General features: G+C 44.1%; 3 protein-coding genes across 4 annotated transcripts in view; 1 reads left to right on the forward strand and 2 right to left on the reverse strand.

The window, feature by feature from the left end:
* Positions 1-2,936, reverse strand: part of tmem150a (transmembrane protein 150A) — a 47,636-nt gene extending 44,700 nt beyond the window's left edge. Inside the window, 1 exon segment of the mRNA NM_001016894.2 lies at positions 2,921-2,936. The gene's annotated coding sequence lies outside the window, so the exon portion shown is untranslated.
* Positions 2,937-7,817: 4,881 nt separating this feature from the next.
* c2orf68 (chromosome 2 open reading frame 68) lies at positions 7,818-15,115 on the reverse strand. Of its 2 annotated transcripts, XM_004912556.4 has the most exons (5): positions 14,969-15,092; positions 13,362-13,477; positions 12,334-12,455; positions 9,703-9,795; positions 7,818-8,615 (listed from the first exon to the last, which is right to left on the reverse strand). In XM_004912556.4, the coding sequence occupies exons 1-5, from the start codon at positions 15,067-15,069 to the stop codon at positions 8,493-8,495; spliced, it is 555 nt and encodes a 184-aa protein (XP_004912613.1). In that variant the 5' UTR covers positions 15,070-15,092; the 3' UTR covers positions 7,818-8,492. The 2 variants fall into 2 exon arrangements, with proteins under 2 accessions (XP_004912613.1, XP_002932586.1); XM_002932540.5 differs by lacking the exon at positions 9,703-9,795 and having other exon boundaries at positions 14,969-15,115.
* Positions 15,116-15,324: 209 nt separating this feature from the next.
* usp39 (ubiquitin specific peptidase 39) lies at positions 15,325-22,056 on the forward strand. The gene is made up of 13 exons (XM_002932542.4): positions 15,325-15,419; positions 16,250-16,325; positions 16,402-16,496; positions 16,584-16,720; positions 17,531-17,683; positions 17,883-18,108; positions 18,322-18,396; positions 18,557-18,624; positions 19,591-19,779; positions 20,174-20,316; positions 20,532-20,667; positions 20,828-20,914; positions 21,461-22,056. The coding sequence occupies exons 1-13, from the start codon at positions 15,350-15,352 to the stop codon at positions 21,509-21,511; spliced, it is 1,506 nt and encodes a 501-aa protein (XP_002932588.1). The 5' UTR covers positions 15,325-15,349; the 3' UTR covers positions 21,512-22,056.
* The last annotated feature ends 18 nt before the right edge of the window (positions 22,057-22,074 follow it).

The raw sequence follows: 22,074 nt of genomic DNA on the forward strand, positions 1-22,074 counted from the left end.
TGCTGGAGACCCAGGACTAATGCATTCTGTGGCTGACTCAACAGACACACTAGAGACAGGCGTCTATAAGTGGAAGGATTGCTTCAAATCTGTAGCTGTGATTTCTGCTTGAATCATTCTTATTAAGCTGGTCATGCATACAAGGTGGCCAAACAAATCCTTAGCAATATGGGCACCAACAGGACTGGATCATAATGGGGGCCTGGCTTCCCAAGGCCCCTATACATGGGCCTATGAGTCGCCAAGTCAGCACCTTTTATTGCCCAACTTAACTTCTTTAAAAATCCAATTCACAATACATCTGTGGGCAACCTCTGGCCCTTCAGGCAGTGCTTAAACAACTGTTGGCGGGATGCTGTGAGCAGTAGTTTAACATTGACAGCATCTGAACAGACAGGGGCTTCTCATTCCCAGCCTGAATATACATTAATTTTAATTTTATAAATTCACCTGCACTCCAGCTCCAACCCCTTCAATAAGCAGCATTAGGGGATGGGTGCTGACAACTGAGTGGCTGACAAAGTTCATCTCTGATCTTGCCAAATAAGTGGAAAGTCCAGCTTTCTGTCAATATTGTGGAAACACATGACAAATGTAAACAGTCAAGGTGTTATAAGGGTTAAACTATTTGCATAACAACAGTCAAAAACTGCTATTGTGCAAATGTTACTTTGGTTTAAAACTGAACCTATTTGTACTCTTTATTAAGTATGTATAAAGCACAAACATATTCCAATTCCAATTATTGCCCATGGGCTGCTGTCCAGGGGATGTTAGGACCCATACCCACAATAAATAATGATATTAATCAATGACCTTCTAATGAAGCTATGGTGGAAAGGCCATTGATTTATTCAAGTTTGGCTATACCTTGTTACAACAAACAATGAAAATAAATATTTGGCAAAATAAACAATTAACGTTAGATTCCTGGGCTGTATGGCTGGTAGAAAGAATCTGTCCACCTCTTTATCCTGGGCTACATTCAACCCCCTGAATAACCCATGACAGATTTATGAATCAATGACAGTAAGATATTAATGAGAACAAATACAACACTGGCTTGCCAGTGATTGTCCAAAAGGTACTGCCAGCCTTATATGCCGACCAATGATCCCCTAGACTCAACCACCACTTGTGCTCTCCCCCTTCACTCAGCCTATCCAGTTCCAGCAAAAGACATAGGGGCATGCTTAACTGGAAGCCACAGCCTCCCACATAATTATCTCAAACAGCCGGCAATGCCGAGGATAGCTTAGCCAGCATATCTTGAGATTGATCACCTGCCATCCCCTACAGAGAACCTATAACCTTCCAAAACCTGTCTGACTGAAAACTAGCTACTGACCAATACCTCCTCATTTAGCTTCAGGCATATGGTACCTGGGGCTGGGGATCTGCATTTCTCCACCAGCAGATACTCAAAGGAGCACATAAAAGTAATTTGGCTTTCCTCTACCTAAGTACAAAACACAGCCAGAGAAAACCGGATCACTATTTCAGGACAATCTCTCTGCCATCAATGGATAAACAAATGTCAATGCTAAATATTAAGCGGCAAGGAATTCCTTCCACCCTGCAACCCCGCTGCGCCATGTCTCCCTGTAACCCCGCTGTCACCCTGTAACCCCGCTGTCTCCCTGTAACCCCATTGTCACCCTGCAACCCCGCTGCACCCTGCAACCCCACTGTCACCCTGCAACCCCGCTGCGCCATGTCACCCTGCAACCCCACTGTCACCCTGCAACCCCGCTGTCACCCTGCAACCCCACGGTTACCCTGCAACTCTGCTGCACCATGTCACCCTGCAACTCCGCTGCGCCCTGTCACCCTGCAACCCCCCCTGCGCCATGTCTCCCTGTAACCCCACTGTCACCCTGCAACCCCCCTGCGCCATGTCTCCCTGTAACCCCACTGTCACCCTGCAACACCCTGTCACCCTGCAACCCCGCTGCGCCCTGTCACCCTGCAACACCCTGTCACCCTGCAACTCCGCTGCGCCCTGTCACCCTGCAACCCCCCTGCGCCATGTCTCCCTGTAACCCCCCCTGCGCCATGTCTCCCTGTAACCCCACTGTCACCCTGCAACACCCTGTCACCCTGCAACCCCGCTGCGCCCTGTCACCCTGCAACACCCTGTCACCCTGCAACTCCGCTGCGCCCTGTCACCCTGCAACCCCCCTGCGCCCTGTCACCCTGCAACCCCCCCTGCGCCATGTCTCCCTGTAACCCCACTGTCACCCTGCAACCCCCCTGCGCCATGTCTCCCTTTAACCCCACTGTCACCCTGCAACCCCGCTGCGCCCTGTCACCCTGCAACACCCTGTCACCCTGCAATCCCCCTGCGCCATGTCTCCCTGTAACCCCACTGTCACCCTGCAACACCCTGTCACCCTGCAACCCCACTGTCACCCTGCAACCCCACTGTCACCCTGCAACCCCACTGTCACCCTGCAACCCCACTGCGCCATGTCACCCTGCAACACCCTGTCACCCTGCAACCCCGCTGCGCCATGTCACCACCAGAAAATCACACTTTGGCTTCTGTGAAATCATGTTATGGTGGGTGTGACTGTGTATGGCTTTGAGGCACGTTTTGCAATATATATTTCCATCCACAACTGCTTTGCCTGACAGGGGGTGCAACCCATGGGGAAGTATTAGATGCTGTCGGGGGGGGGGAGCAGGTTTTAGACACACTATGTATTATACTGTCAAATACAGAGGACAAAAAAAAATAATAATTAAAAAATAAATAATAACAACCCGGGGGGGAGGGGGATGAATTATACAAATAACGTGACCCACAATCCCACTCTTCAGCTATAGACCAGACCACCCCCAGCACATTAGAAAATTGGCTCAAAGCCGTTGCTAAGGAGCTTCCCAGCCAGGGCTGACACGGAAGGCCAAAACTCACCAGCTGTGGATCATAGGCTGCCTTCCGCCGTGCTGTCCCCTAGGAATGGCTGACTCCGCTCCATCCTGAGCCTCCCTGCCGTCCCCTGTTGTGCTCCTGTCTCTGCGCCTCCCTCCAGCACTTCCTTCTGCTAAGCTGGAGGCACAGGAGCCTGTTGGACTGGAAATTGATTTCTGACGGCTGCCCTTGATGATGTCATCAAGACTGTCCGCTGATTGGCTACTTTCCTTCTTTTTCTTCGTGGCAGTGAACCGGAAGTGCTAAAGATCCAGCCTCTTCGTCCTTATTGGAGGAAACCTTAGCTTCCTCTTTTCATTGCTGTTGGGGGGTCCACAGGGGAAAGGCGGCTTCTGCTCATATAAGCTTCGGGCTCATACAGACTTCGCTCCCCCCACTAATTCAAGTCTTTCATCCACAGGGGGTCACAATATGTCTCCCTTTAGAGTAAAGTGATGAGCTTTAGCAAATAACATGTGTATATGATAGATCTGGATCAGTGAAAGAAAAAAGTATAGTAGGAAATATGATGGGGAGGTTTGATGGCCAATTGTGCAGATTAAGTTGCTATTTTAGAAACGTCACATAAGTACAAGGGTCTTATTTCAGTCATTTTACAGTTATTTGTACATGCAACTGTTACCCAAAGCCTGTCATAGTCTGCACTGTTGGTTCTGACCCTTGAAACAATGTAGCAGAAAAGAACTGGAGGAAAGAGGATAGCTGGATCCTGCTATGTTGTGCCAAGAGCCATCAGCCATGCAGAAAACAAATATGCTTCTTTCAGTTGGGTGTTTTAAACCTGCCATATTTAGTTAAGCAGTTTTGCCAGTTTCAGTGTTATTTCCCAAACACCTGGGTGTAAACATGGGAGGTAGTGTGAACACAGGTGGGAATGGGGTTTTTTGCTCCCATAGAGCACTCCACAGTAGTCAAATTATCTGTTCGGCATGGCTTAGCAACACAAGATGTCTAGAACCCAACCTTTCTTACTCGTGAGCCACAGTCCAATGTAAAAAGACATGGAGAGCAACACGAGCACCATAAAAGTTCATGGAGGAGCCAAATAAGGGCTAAGATTGGCTATTAGGGGCCTCTATGCACACTATCAGCTTACAGGGGGCTTTATTTGGTACTAAATCTTGTTTTTATTCAACCAAAACTTGCCCCCAAGTCAGGAATTCAAAAATAACTCCCTGGTTTGGGGGCACTGAGAGCAACATCCAAGGGGCTGGGGAGCTACATGTTGCCCCCGAGCCACTGGTTGGGGATCACTGGTCTAGAGCAGTGGTCCCCAACCAGTGGCTCGTGAGCAACATGTTGCTCTCCAACCCCTTGGATGTTGCTCCCAGTGGCCTCAAAGCAGGTGTTTATTTTTGAATTCATGACTTGGAGGCAAGTTTTGGTTGCATAAAAACCAGATGTACTGCCAAACAGAACTTTATGTAGGCTGCCAGTCCATATAGGGTCTATCAAATAGCCAATAACAGCCCTTATTTGGCACCCCAGGAACATGTTTTATGCTTGTGTTGCTCCCCAAGTCCTTTTACAATTGAATGTGGCTCACGGGTATAAAAGGTTGGGGATCCCTGGTCTAGAGCGATGGAGAACAAAACTGGTTGAACAACAACTGCATTGCTCGTATCACGTATTTCCTTTTCTCCTTTTTCAGAAAGTGGTTCTTGGACCCAGAAGGACAATATATTGGATTTTTGAGGCCACATCCATCAATTATTAATATTTCCTATTGATATTTGTAATGTTTTATATTAAATATATATAAAAAATATATATAATTTTTCCCTCGTTTCAGTTGAATAATATGTAGGAATTGCCACTGGTGACATAAAAATTGAGGTACAAATGCCTGAAACGGCCTTTCCATTGCAGTGCATTCAGATTGCCACAAATAAGTCAAAAAATCACATTGGTGGGTATTTTCAGACGATTGCTTGATATAACTGACATGCTGATTTAAATGTTTTGCAATGAATGGGCATTTTTGGTTGATTTCAGGTGACAAAATGCCCATTGTTACATTGCCATTATGCATGAATGGCTATTTGGCATGCAGTAAATAGACTGGTTGGGATTCAAAATGAGGCCACAAGATGTCTGGTTTCAACAGCAAGGATGGAGAGTCCCACAGATGGTGCCTGCAAAGATCCCACCCCTCTTAAAGGAGCAAACTGATTGAAATGGAAATGTAGGGAGCAGAGTCATCCAGAGTTCAAATCAGAACATCAACTGTAAGGGCTACCATTAAGGGAGTACGAGGGGTACTGCAGTCAGAGGCCCTGTGGTGGATGAGGTCCCCAAAATGAAAAAGCTTGATTCACAGGTTGTGAAAGGTCAAGACAGGGATCCCCAACCTTTTATACCCATGAGCCATATTGAAATGGAAAAAGTTTTGGAGAGCAACGCAAGCAAGGAAAAAGTTCCTGGGGGTGCCAATGGGAGCTATTATTGGATATTTGATAGCCCCTATGTTGACTGGAAGCCTACAGAAGGCTCTGTTTGGCAATTACACTTTTTATGCAACCAAAACTTGCCTCCTAACCATTAATTCAAAAATAAGCTCCTGCTTTGAGGCCACTGGGAGCAAAATCCAAATGGCTGGCGAGTAAGATGTGGCTCACGAGCCACTGGTTGGGGATCACTGGGTTAAGTAGTAATTTTGCACCAATCTGAGCACACAACATACTGGAAGTGTACAACTGATTCTCTATTGCACCTAGTCATCACCCAGCATATCACAGCTTGACCGTTTGACATGGGATGCAGTGGCGTAGCGAGGGGGGTGCCGAGGGGGCCATGGCCCCAGGCGGCGTATCAGAAGGGGCGGCGGCAATCACCATGATATTTAACGTACCCCCAACAGACCATCGGCGGCGGTTCCTTCTCTCTTATGGCGCGGCAACAGGCGCTTTTATAAGGTTGCGCCCGTGCGTATGACGTCACACGTCAGCGACGAGGCGCAACCTTATAGAAGCGCCTGTTGCCTGTAAGAGAGAAGGAGCCGCCGCCGATGGTCTGTTGGGGGTATGTACTATGGGGGAAATTGGGGGCACTGTGTGGGGGCTACTGTCTATGGGGAAATTGGGGCACTTTCCATGGGGGGGGCCAGGTCTTTGTGGGGTATTGTGTATGGGGGCACTTCCTATTGAGGGCACTGTGTATGGGACAATTGGGGCTCTGTGTATGAGGGCACTTTCTATTGGGGGGCAAGGTCTTTGGGGGGTATTGTCTATGGGGACACTGTGTATGGGGCAATTGGGGCACTGTGTATGGGGGCACTTCCTATTGGGGGCACTTTGTATGGGGCAATTGGGGGCACTGTTTATGGGGGCACTGTGTATGGGGGCACTTTCTATTGGGGGAACTTTTTAAGAATAACTAAATAGAGGGGCGGCAAATTTCCGGTCGGCCCCAGGCGACGAAAGCCCACGCTACGCCACTGATGGGATGAAATTGTTCCAAGTACATTTTGTCTACAAAAATACATTCTGTATGCAAAAGTATCCTCAATATACAACATACATTTTTCGCAGGGTACATATATAATTGTAGCCATATACACTAGTGAAGAATGAATAAATGAATTATTACAACTAACCGCTTTGAAATGCCTTTCCACCAGCAACTATAGGAGTTGCCGGTGGAAAGGTCATCGCATCACTTCGGTATTCCTCCTGCAGAACTTTGTGTGAATGTGAGAATAGACATGGGGCAGTGAAATTACTAATGAATTAAAAACAAAAAAAAGTCTTAATTCATTCAAATGTTTGAGCAGTTGAACACATTCATTTTCATTGGGTGTTAGTGCTCAGCGCAACTCAGCTACTGCAGGAGGCAACTTCGTACGACTTCGGATTACCAAAGTGATGAAAAGAGCTTTCCACTGGCGACTTCTATTGTTGCCAATGGAAACCCTTTTCGGAGCAGGTACTCTTGGGCGAGTAAGCCGCTTCATGGGTGCTTGCCCTAAGGGAGAAGGGAAAGCCACTCGAGCATTTTACTGCCAATAGATTAGCCACAATAGTGCAAGCTAGAACTGAAATAAGAGCTTACCATGGAAAAGGTCACCCAAATTCAGTTCAATCCTAAGGGATTTTTTTCAAAGCATATTATCAAATGATAAACTCTAGCTTTCACCCATTGATAAATACACTTCTAAAAACCTATAGGAATGAATAGAACATGAGGCCCAGAATCAGTACTTGCTGAGATCTTTACTAGGACCTGGGCCACTTGATCTTGCTGTTACATTCTGAATTCAGGATTAGCTTACTGGACTCTGGCTTTTGAGCTATCTGCACGAGTATATACCTGTCATCCCTGACTAGCAGAAAAATTATGTATTCTGGACATTACCCACAATGCTGCATGTTAAGCTCTGGGCACATTTGCCAGATTTATGTGGGACATTACTTGTACAAGCTTCTAGTAGTCCTTACAGATGCCCAGCTCTCCTATAAGTGTGTGTTAGACTGGGGTACTTGGGGCCCATAGGAAGACCTCAGTCAAGACTCCCCCACACTGCTCTCCAGCCCTCACTGTTAATTGCTGACTGACAGCAATCCAGCCCCACCATGCTGGACTCCCACCGACATACCTGGGGCCCCGGTGGGCCAGTCCAACCCTGTATCTGTGCTACCTTGTGCTTGTAGGCTAAATCTTATTAACTACATAGCAGGGGCTCAGGGTTTACTAAATCACTACAAGTGGTAAGTAAGCAGTGTTCCACTAAAGCAACAACAAAGTAATAATTCTTAGAAAGTGCAAATCTAACCTATGAAAGTACAAAGCCATTGCACTACTGGAAAACACTTGGACCACAAAGCTTCCCCTGTTTCTTTCCTCCAACCTATTACCCCTACATAATAAAGAAAATTCAGAGTTTCAATAATATTCTTTTATTCATTAAACAACAATTTTAGAAAATTCACATTGGAGGAAGGATCTCATTGGAGGGACATTTATTCTACATTGCTTTGTTGCTGGTCTATTCTAAACAAAATACTTCCGATTAGATGACAACGGGTCGATTACATGACTAAACGCTGTTTCCCTAGCTTTCTGGCCGCGCCACTGTTAGCGCCCCCTACATGTTCCCTCTTTATTGGTACGTCAGATAATATGGAGAGTACTATGTCTCCTTCCTTTTGTAAACAACATTCTTCTCTGTAAGTCTGAGACTGTTGGGGCATAGCTATATACTCCTCAGGCATTTGCTGTCCCAACCCCAAAAGCCTGCAGTGGGGAGTGTGGTTTATTGCTGATCTACCAATACTTTACTAATAATACACCATGTCAGAGCCCATGCCGATCCCAGCAATATTCACAATGGGAGCACATATTGAAAACTGCAGAAAGTAAAAGGTTCCTGGATAAACTGAGAGTCTAGTGCCCGATTCCTCACTCCATACTTTGTCATCCACTAGAAACACACACTTCCTCTACACGCAGCTTTCTTCTGTGGGATGAAACCAGAAAGCAGTTGGTACTCCGTAGGAACACGGATACACGCAGCAGTCTGGCCTGGACATAAACGCTTCTCATTATGGGAATGAAGTCAGCGTTGGACTCTTCTCTTAGAGATTTCCTCCTGTATCCGTCGTTTCAGGGCCTCTCTCATGCCTCCCTCTAGTTGGTTCTGATTAGAGATCATGGCGGCCAGCTGCTCCGCATCATCATCCTAATAAATAAAGCATAGGTCACACCATTAGTCTTACGGTGTGCTAGCCAATTGTTTTGGCTGAAGCTGTAAATCACTGTGAAAATGCAGGTAATTGCAGAGGATTTTTTTCCCTCTTTCTTATTAATTATACATTTTTAGTAAATTTATTTGTACATGCAACTGCTCTTCAAAGCATTACGTGCCACATTCTATTCTTTTCACCATTGGTTCCGACTGTGAAACAACGCAGCAGAAAGTAGGATGAGTCTTGGCTGTATGAGAGCTGGTTCTGCTGCCTGAATCAGAACCAAAAGTGCAGAAAGGGACAAACAAGTACTGCTATTAACTGAATGAAGCGCTTCTGTCAATTTATACCTTACTGTCCAAGTACCAGGGCTGGAACACTGGGCGGCAGCAATGTTGTGAAGGCCTATGTAGTTATTTAACGGGGGGGGGGGGTTAGTTATACCATTTATAATAGGGATGCACCGAATCCAGGATTCAGCTTGGGATTTGGCCAAGATTCTGCCTTTTTAGCAGGATTTGGATTTGGCTGAATCCACGCTCCTGGCCGAACTGAATCCGAATCCTTAAAATCACATGACTTGTCACATAGCTACGGAAGCTGAACATTTTTCGGTTCTCTTAAACCCTTCCTTATCCTAATTTCCATACGTATGCAAATTGGGATTCGGTTCGGTATTTGGTTAAATCTTCAAGAAGGAATCGGGGTTCGGCCAAATCCAAAAATAGTTGATTCGGTGCATCACTAATTTGTAATATAATAAATGTCTCTACAGGGAAGCGACCAGAAAAAGTGTTTTCATCACCCAGTGTGACTTGCCCTTACATTTATTGAAATGTAATTAATGAAATGTAATTTGAGACCATTTAATTAAGAAAATCAGTCTAATTAGAGAAACTAATGAGATGCTATTATGAAGAAGAAAGGAAGATAAACAGCCATAAAACTAGTTTGGCTGGAGTTAAGTAGGAAGAATGTAGATAACAATCAGTGATACAGATTATTAATTTTGCAAGAAAAGCAAGGGAGAACCTAATAAACCAAAGCTTCAAGATAAGGAAAGATAAGGAAAGATCATACTCTTCCTGGCCAAGGTGACCAAAGGAATCCGCTCCCTCTCTTCTCAGTCTTCACACACTCTACAGGGGGCAAGTGCTGCTGGGCTTGGGACGACTTAGGTTAACAATTGTGAGTAGAACAATAGAGATGGATAAGTAAACAAGGTTACTCACATAGCCTGGGTCATGGTTGGAGCCAACATTAACATTAAAAGAGAATGAAAGGTTACTTTATGTTCATTAGGTGCCCCCCTCCTGAAACACCATATTAGAAAATCAAAATTTGGCCTGGTTTACCAGGTCTAAAAGACCAATATCAAAAGCTGAAATCGACCCGTGGTGCTCACCTTAACCCCCGTGATCCCCAACCAGCTCCCAAGCAACAAATTGCTCACCAACCCATTGGACATTGCTCCCTGTAGCCTCAAACAGGAGCTTATTTTTGAATTCCTGGCTTGGAGGCAAGTTTTGGTTGCATATAAACCAAATGTAATGACAAACAGAGCCTTATTTGGCACCCCAGAAACATTTTCCATGCTTGTGTTGTTCCTCAATTCTTTTTATATTTCAATGTGGTTCACGGTTGGGGACCCCTGCCTAAAGTGCTACACAAAACCACTTTACTGGAAAAACTCAGGTCCCAGGCATTATTGTAGGATTCTGTAGTGTGCCTTATGAGCTGTATAAATGAAAGGAGGGAAATGGACTCAGTAAGAGCCCAGGGTTCCTAATAGACTCACAGAACTATATGGCCATTCTCACCTCCTTAACCTCCATTTGCTTTATGCCAGGGTGGTTTTATGATGCTTTATCTCAGATTCATTTATGTGGAACATTGATGGTTATCTATGCACTTATCAGAGTCCTGCGTAGATTACATTCTGATACTTGTTTATCTTTTCCTCTCTGATTCTATCCCATTAGTGTCTGTAAACAAATGTCTTGTTACTTTTATTGGTACCTTGTTTCATGTTGTGCCCTCCCAGTATCCATCTGTAAGTGATACTGGTTTAATTCCATTCCTACTACTTTCAATCCATCCAAATTAATTAACATCAAAGTGACTGACACATCACAATTGCTAATTACGTTGATTCGCACCCCAGAAACACAGAACAAAACGAGATAAAACTACACAGAGGCAGTTCCAGTTTGGATTAAGGAAATGTTTAACCATTAGTTTGAAATCTCTGAACACGGAACCTGTAAGAATTCTGGTTGTTTATATTTTTGAATAAATAATATAAAAAGAAGCAGTTTTGGGAGATGCTATCATCACAGCTTTCAACATGTGACAAATGCTTATTTGAAAGAACCAAACCTCTAAAGACCAGAGCACTGTAACCCAAAGCCACCATCAGTGGGGGAGAGGGGGTATAGTTGTGCCTGGCCTGGTGGAATCTTACATGAACTTTCCAGGAGGGTGATGACTGGTTACTGGGCCCCTACGCTTATGCAATTTACGTAACTTATGCAAAAACTTATGTTACTTTCAAGAAATGTACGTAAATTCCACTAACCCTCCAATTAAAACACTAACCTACTAGCACATTAATTATTTTTATGAACTACTATTAAGTAATTATTGGGCCCTAATCATAAACAGCTTACGTAAATTATGCAAAAACTTGCATAACTTCCATATCAAGCAATGACAATGCAGAGCAGGGGCACGTAGGTGGGAAGGGGTTAAACTTAGAGCAAACTCCACTGACACCCAATGAACTGACTGTTAATTAAAGGAGACATATTGGATAAATGGGAAAAAAAGGTAATTTTGTAGCCAATTATGAATAATATCCGGTGCTGGTTTCACTTTGTGCTAAACATTAATCCTATCTGTAACAATGGCCCCTTTATTGGAGCTCCCTATAGATCCTATCACTTCTCTGTCCGAGTTTGAAATGAAGAGTGGGCGTGTCCTAACAGTCCCTGCCAGAAGCACAGTAGGAGGGGGAGAGCCAATCACAGCCCTGCACTCACACAAGCAAAGACAGGCTTTAGTTCCCTATCAGGTCAGCCTAGCTGCTGATTGGTTCCTATCCCACAGTGCAGGGTACGGAGGGCCGCCAGCTCCCCAGCTCATCCAGAGAATTCAGCCAGCAGGAAGTGGAACAGATGGGCGGGGCTAGTGGGGTTTTTGTGGAATTTCTCAATAAATCACTCAGAAACACAACTTTTTTAAGCACAATCCTTCTATATCTAGGAGTATAATTCCCTGGTACATTCATCATTTTTATAGGATATGTCTCCTTTAACAAATTAATCAATGGAACTCTTTATATGTACTGCTTATTATAGAGTAACATCAGCTGTTTATACTGCACACACTAAGGGTCTGGACAAAGTTTTGGTGCTGCACACTTGTGTTTATGGGGGCTTCATATAAATAACTTGTACGAGGCCCCAGTTTCTGATGGCGGCCCAGCAGTAACCAACTAAAGCAGGTTAGTGTCATTTTATAAGCAACATCTTTTCTTGTATGCTCTCTGTACATATGTGCATACAAGCCATGGTGTACATATTCTCTTGGATTATTAGCACATGATTTTTTTAAAAAAAATTGTACATATTCTGTACAATAGTGCTGTATAACAGGGCGTACAAAAACACACACATACTGACAGATACAGGACACAAGGAATACACTCACCTCATACACAATAACAGAAGTGACCTCTCCTCCATCAGCTTCAAAATCAAGGCAAAAAAGCTGTGTTCCATTGTCATTGGGTTCATCTTTTAAGGCTCCGGCTGTGTGTACTTTTTCTGTGGCTGAGTTCCATAGACCATGCAAGGCAAATGTTACAGTATCAGTGACAATGTTTCTTTTCTTCATAGTTAGTATTTAAAAACTGGATAAAGCTGCCATGTTGGTAGCCACTGTAAATATGGGTTTTTAATTTTTTTTTTGCAGACCAGGCCTCTCCTACTTCTCATATGGCCTTGCCCATTTGAAATATTACAAACAAATATCTAATTAAGGTTAGCAATCTGTAGATGCTGGCAAATGCTGGAGGTGCCGCTGTAAGACACCATATACCACAGGTCCCAAACATTTTTTACCTGTGAGCAACAATATAAATAAGTTGGGGAGCAATGCAAGCATGAAAAAAAGTTCCTAGGGTGACCAATAAAGGCTGTGATTGGCTATTTGTGATTGGCTCATCTGCTTTGAGGCCACTGAGAGCAACATCCAAAGGGTGGTGAGCAACATGTTGCCCCTGAGCCACTGGTTGGGAATCGCTGCCATAAACAGTCACTGGTTGGTGGCTGCTGGGGGGGATTACTGGTGTGCCCTTCCCCTGTTGACTTTGGTTTTGACGTTTTACGGTTTGTCCGTTCCCTGGAGCTGAGGATTTTAGGGTTGGAGCACCTGGACCATTTGCTTTACTTTGGTAAGCTTTTTACAGGCTATGGGTGCCTTTTTGCTAAAATATGAGAATTTTTGTACCCATTTTTAATCCCACTCAGACCCCTGCCCTATCAATAATAAATATTGAAAAATATATAAACATGTATGCAACTTTTTTATACTCATCAGCGCTGCAGTGTGCCATTTGCTCTGTTTTACTTGGCAGAGTACTACAGTTTGCCTAAACAGGGTGATATGTATCACAGTTTTGCCCCAGTGTAACTTCCTGCATAGGACATAAGCTAAATACTTGTGCACAGACTCACCTCTCTGGCGGGGATGATAGACCTGCAGATCGGGCTTCTTTGGGCGAGCAGGCCCTGGCGTATACCTTTTCTTCTGTTTCTCTTTGGCTTGCTTCACTTCACGGTCATAGTCATCCCTTGGCAAAAGAGAAAGAGAGTTAGAGCTTGGCACCAACCATAAATGCTCCTAGGCAGTCCTGTCACTAGTTTGCCAGAGCACCCTTATATGCCTAATAATCAACCCGACCTGTGTAAGTAATGTATTTAATTGCATGGAACAAACTGGTCATGTAGAACCTGCCTGTGGCTTACTCAAAAAACTGTGCCATCAATTGTGCCAGCATTTTCCCAGTCAGACTTATTTTTTTAATGCAATTTATTTCAGGACTCATTTCAATAAAGGGTATTGATTTAGTTAATTTATATAATTGACATCTGGCCCATTTGCGGCCAAATATCGGTTGGGGTGGCTTGCTGGACGGCCCCATACACGGGCAGATAAGCTGCTTAAACTCTTTGAAAGACCCCAATCGGCATCTTAAATCTGCCCAAGTATGGCCACCTTTACACAAGGTAAACATTAGAGGCGGTGGCACATGAGGAGGTTGTGTACATTTGCCCCTGCATGATTTCAGCTCAGGGGTGACTAAATGTTCTATAATGCCCAACCACTAATCACCAGTCTAGGCCCTTCCAGTGCACTCTTGGGTCAGGTGATAATCGTTAGGAAATGGCTAGTGCCCTGTTTTTGAGCATGCCCACACTGGTATATAGTAATTTTGAAAACAACCCAGAATGCTAGTAGACCAATGGCTGTGACAGTTTGACATGCAAGGCTCCTGCAAAGTTCCTAAAAGGTACCTAGTTTGCCCATGAGCAGTAACCCATATAGGGTTGCCATCTTCTGACTGGGGAATGCCTGTGTGGGAGGCAGAACGGTGATGTCATGGGGTGAGGCGGATGATGTTGGAGGTGTGGTCTATGACATTGAGGGATTTGGTGGGGTTATGACATGGCGATCGGTGCCAGGAGTTCTGTCCGATTTCCCTCATTTGGAAAATGGGGCAGGGAGTTTGACCCGGACAGACAGACGTGGCAACCCTAAACCCATAGCAACCAATAAGATATGTGCTTTACAATAGGTGACCAGTAAATTCTACCTGCTGACTGGTTCCATCAGTTGCTGCTCCTGGGAAAACTTAGTGCCTTTTATTAAATAGCCCCATCCAAGTTTAAAAAGGTGCGGACTTTAAAAGTGGGTGTGGTCACTTCAAAATCTCAACAGGAATCCGCTAGAGAAGCATGAATGGGACAGCCCTTTTGGAACTGAACAGCTGCCTCCACTGCCCAAAGGAGTTTGGCTACACAAATATTGGAATTTCAGAAGCAAATCTGTCATTTATTTAGCAAGGAAACACTAGTTCATATTTCAGTGCATTTGAAGTCCTGCCAGCTTTAGGAACACAAGTACCAGGCAATGCCATGGCAGGGATGGTATATGAATAGATTGGCCCCAACAGCACCAGTATAACCTTCATGGAAGCAGCCCCATGGCCAACACTACGTGAACAGTCTCAGTGTTTCTGCTTTTTAAAGGAAAAAGTTCCGGCCGCTGCCAGCCCTATTACCTCGCGATCTGATTCCGCCGGATATGGTGAACGAAGCCGTGATTCATATCCAGCCTCCCACCGGGCCCGGCTTTGCCCTGCACCTCCACTTCCTCCTGCATACTCCCGGCTCTAGTCTACTTCCAACACGGGCACCCTTTCAATCCCAATACCGCCCCCTAGCTACCGCTGGTAGGAACTATCCCGTCGCAGCCGATTGTAGGAGAGATAGCGATTGGCTGTTTTTGTTTCGACAAAGGCTAATGTAGCCAATCAATGCATCCCTGACATTAGCGTTCCGTGACTCGTTCCTGTTGTATAGGAAAGTGTACGGAAGCGGCGTGGGGGAGGGGCTTCAGTCCAAAGAGAGGCGAGACACGCAGGAGAGTCGGTGGAGGCAGAATGAACGCTGAGAAGCGGGTGAAACTGGAGATGGAGGAGGAAGACGACGACGATGATGATGATGAGAGAGGTGAGGGAAACTCATTCTATTGATGCGACTTGGTGTGAATAGTGTAACGGATTGATTGAGTAAAAGCGAATGAAAAAGAGTGGTGCACATGTGTTAGCGTGGGGGGATAATAAATATGTGCTTCCTCCGCTTGTGTCTGTCACTGTGTCAGAGAAGGAATTTCTCCAGGGCCCTCACCATTACTAGGGCCCCCACCATTACTAGGGCCCCCACCATTACCGGGGCCCCCACCATTACCGGGGCCCCCACCATTACCAGGGCCCCCACCATTACTAGGGCCCCCACCATTACTAGGGCCCCCACCATTACAAGGGCCCCCACCATTACTAGGGCCCCCACCATTACCGGGGCCCCCACCATTACCGGGGCCCCCACCATTACCGGGGCCCCCACCATTACCGGGGCCCCCACCATTACCGGGGCCCCCACCATTACCGGGGCCCCCACCATTACTAGGGCCCCCACCGAGAAAATATGGAATCCCCCCCAAAACAGGATCATTAAACCTGTTTTGTCAGTGCTCCGGCCATGTCTGTGCATGGTGTCCCAGCATGGTACCTCTAAAGCTGGACACAAGGATGGCTGATTGGACCATTTAGGTCATTAATTTCTGTATGAAACTAGGTTCACATTTGCTGCCACCCTCTGATCCCTACCTGTGATTTTAGCCCAAGTAATGGCAGTGTCACTCTTCCATAATGTTTTCCTGGCAATCCAAGTGTGATTTGCAGGCCAAGCAGTTTAAGTGGGTGATACAGGTGAATTGTGCATGTTTAACTTCAGAACTGTACATATAACATATATATAACACGTGCATGTAATGCTGGCAGTTGTAGGAAAGCACGGGCGGTATGACTTTGAAGACAGACGTAGTCGCCATTGCCCATATCTGGATACCATTAACAGGTCAGTCTGGTTGTTTTGCTTGGGACTGTGTTGATTATGTACTGCTCACAAATAACACTGGTTCTGTTCTTACCAGGAGTGTCTTGGACTTTGATTTTGAGAAGCTGTGTTCCATCTCTCTTTCTCACATTAATGCATATGCTTGCCTTGTATGCGGGAAATACTTCCAGGGTAAGTAAGTGGCACAGAGTGTGTTGTTCAGATGAGCCCTTATTTTGTCAAATTTTTCTCTTTTTTTTTTTTTTTTCCCCCCCCAAGGTCGAGGCTTGAAGTCCCATGCCTATATCCACAGTGTTCAGTTCAGTCACCATGTTTTCCTTAATCTGCACACACTGAAGTTCTACTGCCTGCCGGACAACTATAATATCATTGACTCCTCCCTGGAAGACATTACGGTACTTGCACATCCTCTCTTGCCCCATTTGTTTATGTGACCTTGGCATTTTCTAATATGAAGACAAAAAATCAGGATGGCCCAGTTCATATTTGCCCAAGGTGCAATCTTAGTGCCCAGTACAAGTGGTATGGCGTTCCCAGAGTTTTTAGAGTGCACTGTTGACTTATATAACACAGGTGTCGGTAAGTTAAAGACTCTTATACTCTTAGACTCTTATACTCAAGAGCAACAATCCCTTCACTAACTTGATGTGTCTATCACAACACATACGTCTCCTTTAGTGAGTTCAACCACAGCCAGCAATTAGGATGGGAAAGGTAGAATAGCATATTATCCGCAAAAGAGCCATGGATCACCTGTACTGCTCTGATCATGCAACACACAGCAGGGCATACATCAAAAAGCAGATTTTATGGTCAGTAACAGGGAAACATAAGCCCAGTGATGGCAGAAATGTCTAGCTCCACTAGCTGCCTGTTGCCTTAGCATTTTTCCCCTTCCTTTGGCTGGCCCCCATTCTTCAGTACAGTCTTTCAAAGTTCTTTTTTTTTTTTTTTTTTTTTTTTTTTTTTTTATATAAGTGTGAATCTACACATGGAAACAAGGACTGGGTTTCTCCTTGGATTGAGAACATAGATGGCCTCAGGCCATAAGAGAGAAAGGTAGCTGTTCTTACAGAAGTAAAGGGCTTTGTAAAATGTGCACATTATTTCTATACTGTCTCTGTCTGTTCAACTGTGTCACCCCCCCCCCCCCATATTAACTTTGCTTTTCATGTTTTTAGTAACTATCTCTTTGTCTTCTACAGTATGTGCTGAAGCCAACCTTCACCAAGCAGCAAATTGGTAACTTAGACAAACAGGCCAAGCTTTCTCGAGCATATGATGGTACCACTTACCTCCCAGGCATCGTGGGACTTAACAATATCAAAGCTAATGATTATGCCAATGCTGTTTTGCAGGTAGGAATTTTCACAATATACAGGGCCTGTGTAACAGTTAACCACCTCACCTTCACTGCAGCAGAGAATCATCTCTCATCTATTTCACTGGATGCCCTAACATTCATCAGTCTGAAACACTTTAAACACTTTTGCTCCCACAGACCATAGTGCAGATTTCATGGCCAATGTACACTAATTTCTTTATGGTCACTTCCAGGCTCTCTCCAATGTTCCTCCTCTGAGAAATTACTTTCTGGAGGAAGAGAATTATTGTGATATTAAGCGCCCTCCTGGGGATATCATGTTCCTGCTTGTGCAGAGATTTGGGGAATTAATGCGCAAACTGTGGAACCCCAGGAATTTTAAGGCTCATGTCTCCCCACATGAGATGCTCCAGGCTGTTGTTCTTTGCAGCAAGAAAAATTTCCAGATCACCAAGCAAGGTGAATATCTCCACCCCTCTGTCCTGTTTTTTTCTGTTTATCTGAACATTTCAGGTCTCGCTCCAGTTTTTCCATGCTCTTTGTCCCGTCTTTTCCTTATTTTCTATTCCATTGCATATGTTTTTTCCCCCTTTAGATTGCGTATATAAACCCTTAGCATTTTGGTACGGTTATTGGCAAAATCACCCACTACAACATTCTGCCCCAAAACAGGTGATGGAGTGGACTTTCTTTCTTGGTTCCTGAACGCACTTAATTCTGCTCTTGGGGGCAACAAGAAGAAGAAGAGTGAGTTTCTCTTGTGTGTTTTGGTAGTGCTTAAACTCATAGGTTTATATGGAACTTATCCTGGCTTAAAAACAAGTCCAGCCTTAAAATAATTACATCAAAATGGCATGGCATTCACTTAATAACCAATGCCGGCTCTTTTCTGTATTTTTTCTTTTAGCCATTGTAACAGATGTTTTCCAAGGATCAATGCGGATATTTACCAAGAAGTTGCCACACCCTGATTTGGTGAGATACATTTGTTCCATTTTAAAGGGGATCTAAACCCCAAAAATTATTTACAATTGGTTAAAACTCTTACTCTGGAAATACTTCATGTGTATAGAAATTTTAGGAAGGCAGTTACCCATCATCTAGACAGCACAGACTAATTTTTGTAGCATATTAAAGGATATCAGTGCCTGTAAATCTTCACGTTGTTTTAATACAGTGACTGTGGTGGATACAAAAGTAAGGGTGTGTCGGTGCCCTGAACTGAGGAGCATGTGATATTATGCTGGTGCATGAAATAATAACCTAAATCAAATTCAGTAGTAATGTTGAATTGTTTTGTTCTGCATTTGCATTTAAGTATAATCAAGGGATGATTATGGGAATCGCCTACAAATTTTGTTGAACTTGATGATTTATTGTCATCTCCTTTATGGCTAAATGCTAGTTCTTTATGGTCTCCATTTGCCCATTCCTGTCATATAGCAGTTGGTTGAAAAGCTCCCGAAGTTGACACTGCAGCCTTCCTTTAGTACCACCACATGCCTTAGCCCTAAAGGATAAAGAATTATTGGCTATTAATTGTAACATTCATCTTCCCACTTCATGATGTCTAAATGTCCATCCAAAAGACAAATGCACACATAAGTACTGTTCGAAGCTTACAGACTAAGTTTGCAAAGTGCTTGCGTGACAGGGGGTAGATGAATGTTCATATAAACAGCTAGTGATCATTCATCCTTTTGGGACTAAGACAAGTGACAGTACTACAGGTAGGCAAAAGTGATTATTTCGGTTGTTAAGCAGATGGTAGTATTTGGGATGGAATATGCTTATCAGCTTGATAAGGAACCTGTATGGGCCAGAAATGTTGCTGCTGCTGCCTGCAATGTGTCAATAAAGGCATTTTATTCCCAATTGAGTGTTGCCCAACTTGTGTATTTTGCGTTTAAAACTTTATGCGAGTGGTTGTTTTGTCTGCAGCCTTCAGAGGAGAAGGAGCAACTCATGCAGAATGAAGAATACCAAGAAAAAATGTTGGAATCACCCTTTATGTACCTGACCCTGGACCTCCCCACTGCCCCTCTGTACAAAGATGAGAAGGAGCAACTGATCATCCCCCAGGTCCCTCTCTTCAGCATCCTGGGCAAGTTCAATGGAATCACAGAAAAGGTGAGTAAGTCCTTGAGGAGCCATTTCCTAACATCTAAAAACATGTTAAAAAATAGACAAGTTTAAAGTTAATCATATTGCTCAAGTGTTCAGCACTATGACTTTAATACCTACAGAATCATTTCAGTCTTTTTATTAGACTCAACTTTGATTAAGGTGGGGCCCATGGTACAACATAAGGAGGCTACATTCTTCATATAAAATAGGACTGTCCAAAATATGGCCCTTCACGTTTGATTAAAGTATCACTCCCAGCATTCTGTGCCTGTTGGTGGGTTTTGCAAATGGCAACCTGGCCTAACCTGGAACATCATATATCCTACACAGGGCATGGCTCTTAATATTATTTCTCAATGTGGACCTGTTTTTCACTGTGGAAATCCTCTTCCTGCAGGAGTACAAAACATACAAGGAGAATTTCCTGAAGCGATTCCAGCTGACCCAACTTCCCCCATTTCTGATATTCTGCATTAAGCGCTTTACCAAAAACAATTTCTTTGTTGAGAAGAACCCAACCATTGTGAATTTCCCCATAACGTGAGTAGAGCAATATACTGGTAATATACAATATACTGGCTACAACATACCCTAATATACCCTTTTTCTTACCCTTTGACATGGACTACACTGCATGGGGTTAAAGCAGACTAGTATGTTTGCTCACTTTTGTATTGGGTGGAGGCGGGGGCTGTCATTGTTATATAAGCTTCCAGATCTGTTTCATATTTCAACTCAAGTGGTCTCCTATCTAGGAATGTGGATCTGAGAGAATACTTGGCAGAAGAATTCCAATCTTCACACAAAAACACAACCTATGATCTCATTGCCAATGTAGTGCATGATGGGAAGCCCAATGAAGGCTCATACCGTATCCATGTCCTGCATCATGTGAGTTCAGAGAACTTTTACATTTTTTTATGAAAATAATGCAACCTGCTCATTGGTTGCTAGAGCCAGTAGCAAATGTTACACCTTTTACATAACCACATTAATGCTTTAAGTATCTTCTACTGATATTTATATGGATAATGTGTGGACCTATTTTCAGGGCACAGGAAAATGGTATGAATTACAAGATCTTCAGGTGACGGACATCTTGCCCCAGATGATTACTCTGTCTGAGGCCTATATACAGGTATGTGCTGCTGTACCTTATATAAGATGGGGTCATTTTAACCTTTTGTAGAGCTAACACTGCTATGTTGGTACCACATGTCTGCTAATGTGTTTATAGTTCTACCCACAACTGTACAGGGATAAGGTCTCTTTCCGTAATTTGGATCTTAGACCGATTCAGCAGCTTATCTGCCCATGCATTGTTGAGGTGCTGATCAGGCAGTTTAATGTTCCAGGCCCCATATACCCGTCGTATTTCGATTGTTTGGCCTTAGGGCCAAACTATCAAGTTAGTCTATCTCTCACCTCACCAAACGAATGGATCCTAATGTTTTGGCCCCCTTTAATTAGGATCAAGTACAAGGGACTGTTATGTTATTACAGAAAAAGGAAATCATGTAAAAAAAAAATGGGATTATTTGATTTTGATGGTGTCTAAGGGAGATGGCCTTCCTGTAATTTGGAACTTGCTGGATAACTGATCCCATACCTGTGCTTTCCTATAGAGTGGACTTTAGCTGTACAGTAGGCAGCCCAATTAGCTGTGTGTTCACTTTTTGTCTAGATCTGGAAGAGACGAGATGATGACGATGAGAAGAAGCAGCAGGGTGCTTAACCAACAGAGCTGGCAAGTACCTTGCAGAACTGAAAATTCCCATGCGGGGGCAGGGCTCATCCAAAGGCAAAGTCTCCCTTTAAAGGTTCAAAACCTTTGCGACCTGAGACTGGATTTTCCCCACACTCCCACCAATGAGAAAATGGTTGCCATATTAGCAAGATTCTGTGAAGTGATAGCCTTTGCTCTGAGTCGGCTACTTAATCACTAAGGACATGAAAGGGCTAGTGTGTGGGCAGCGTGTACAGAAGGAAACCCGTAAGGGCTGCTGTAGCAACTGTTATAACAGCAGCCATTCCACACACTTTTTTTTTTTTTTTTTTTGTGGAAGATTTTTAGTATATATATTTTTTTCTGTCCATTTTAATAAACTTTTTATTCTTGAAAATGTCCCATTCTTGCAATTTTTGTTTTACGGATTACTGGGATCCACTTTCCGACAGTCGGAGGGCTATGACACCCTATTTTGCAGGAGAGATTTCATACTGTTTTCCAGATTACTTGAGAATTTTCTATATGTTGACTAAAACTTTACTATACACTGATTGGTTGTTGCCTTTGCT

The sequence above is a fragment of the Xenopus tropicalis genome, chromosome 3, assembly GCF_000004195.4.
Source record: "Xenopus tropicalis strain Nigerian chromosome 3, UCB_Xtro_10.0, whole genome shotgun sequence".
Taxonomy (NCBI): Eukaryota; Metazoa; Chordata; class Amphibia; order Anura; family Pipidae; genus Xenopus; species Xenopus tropicalis.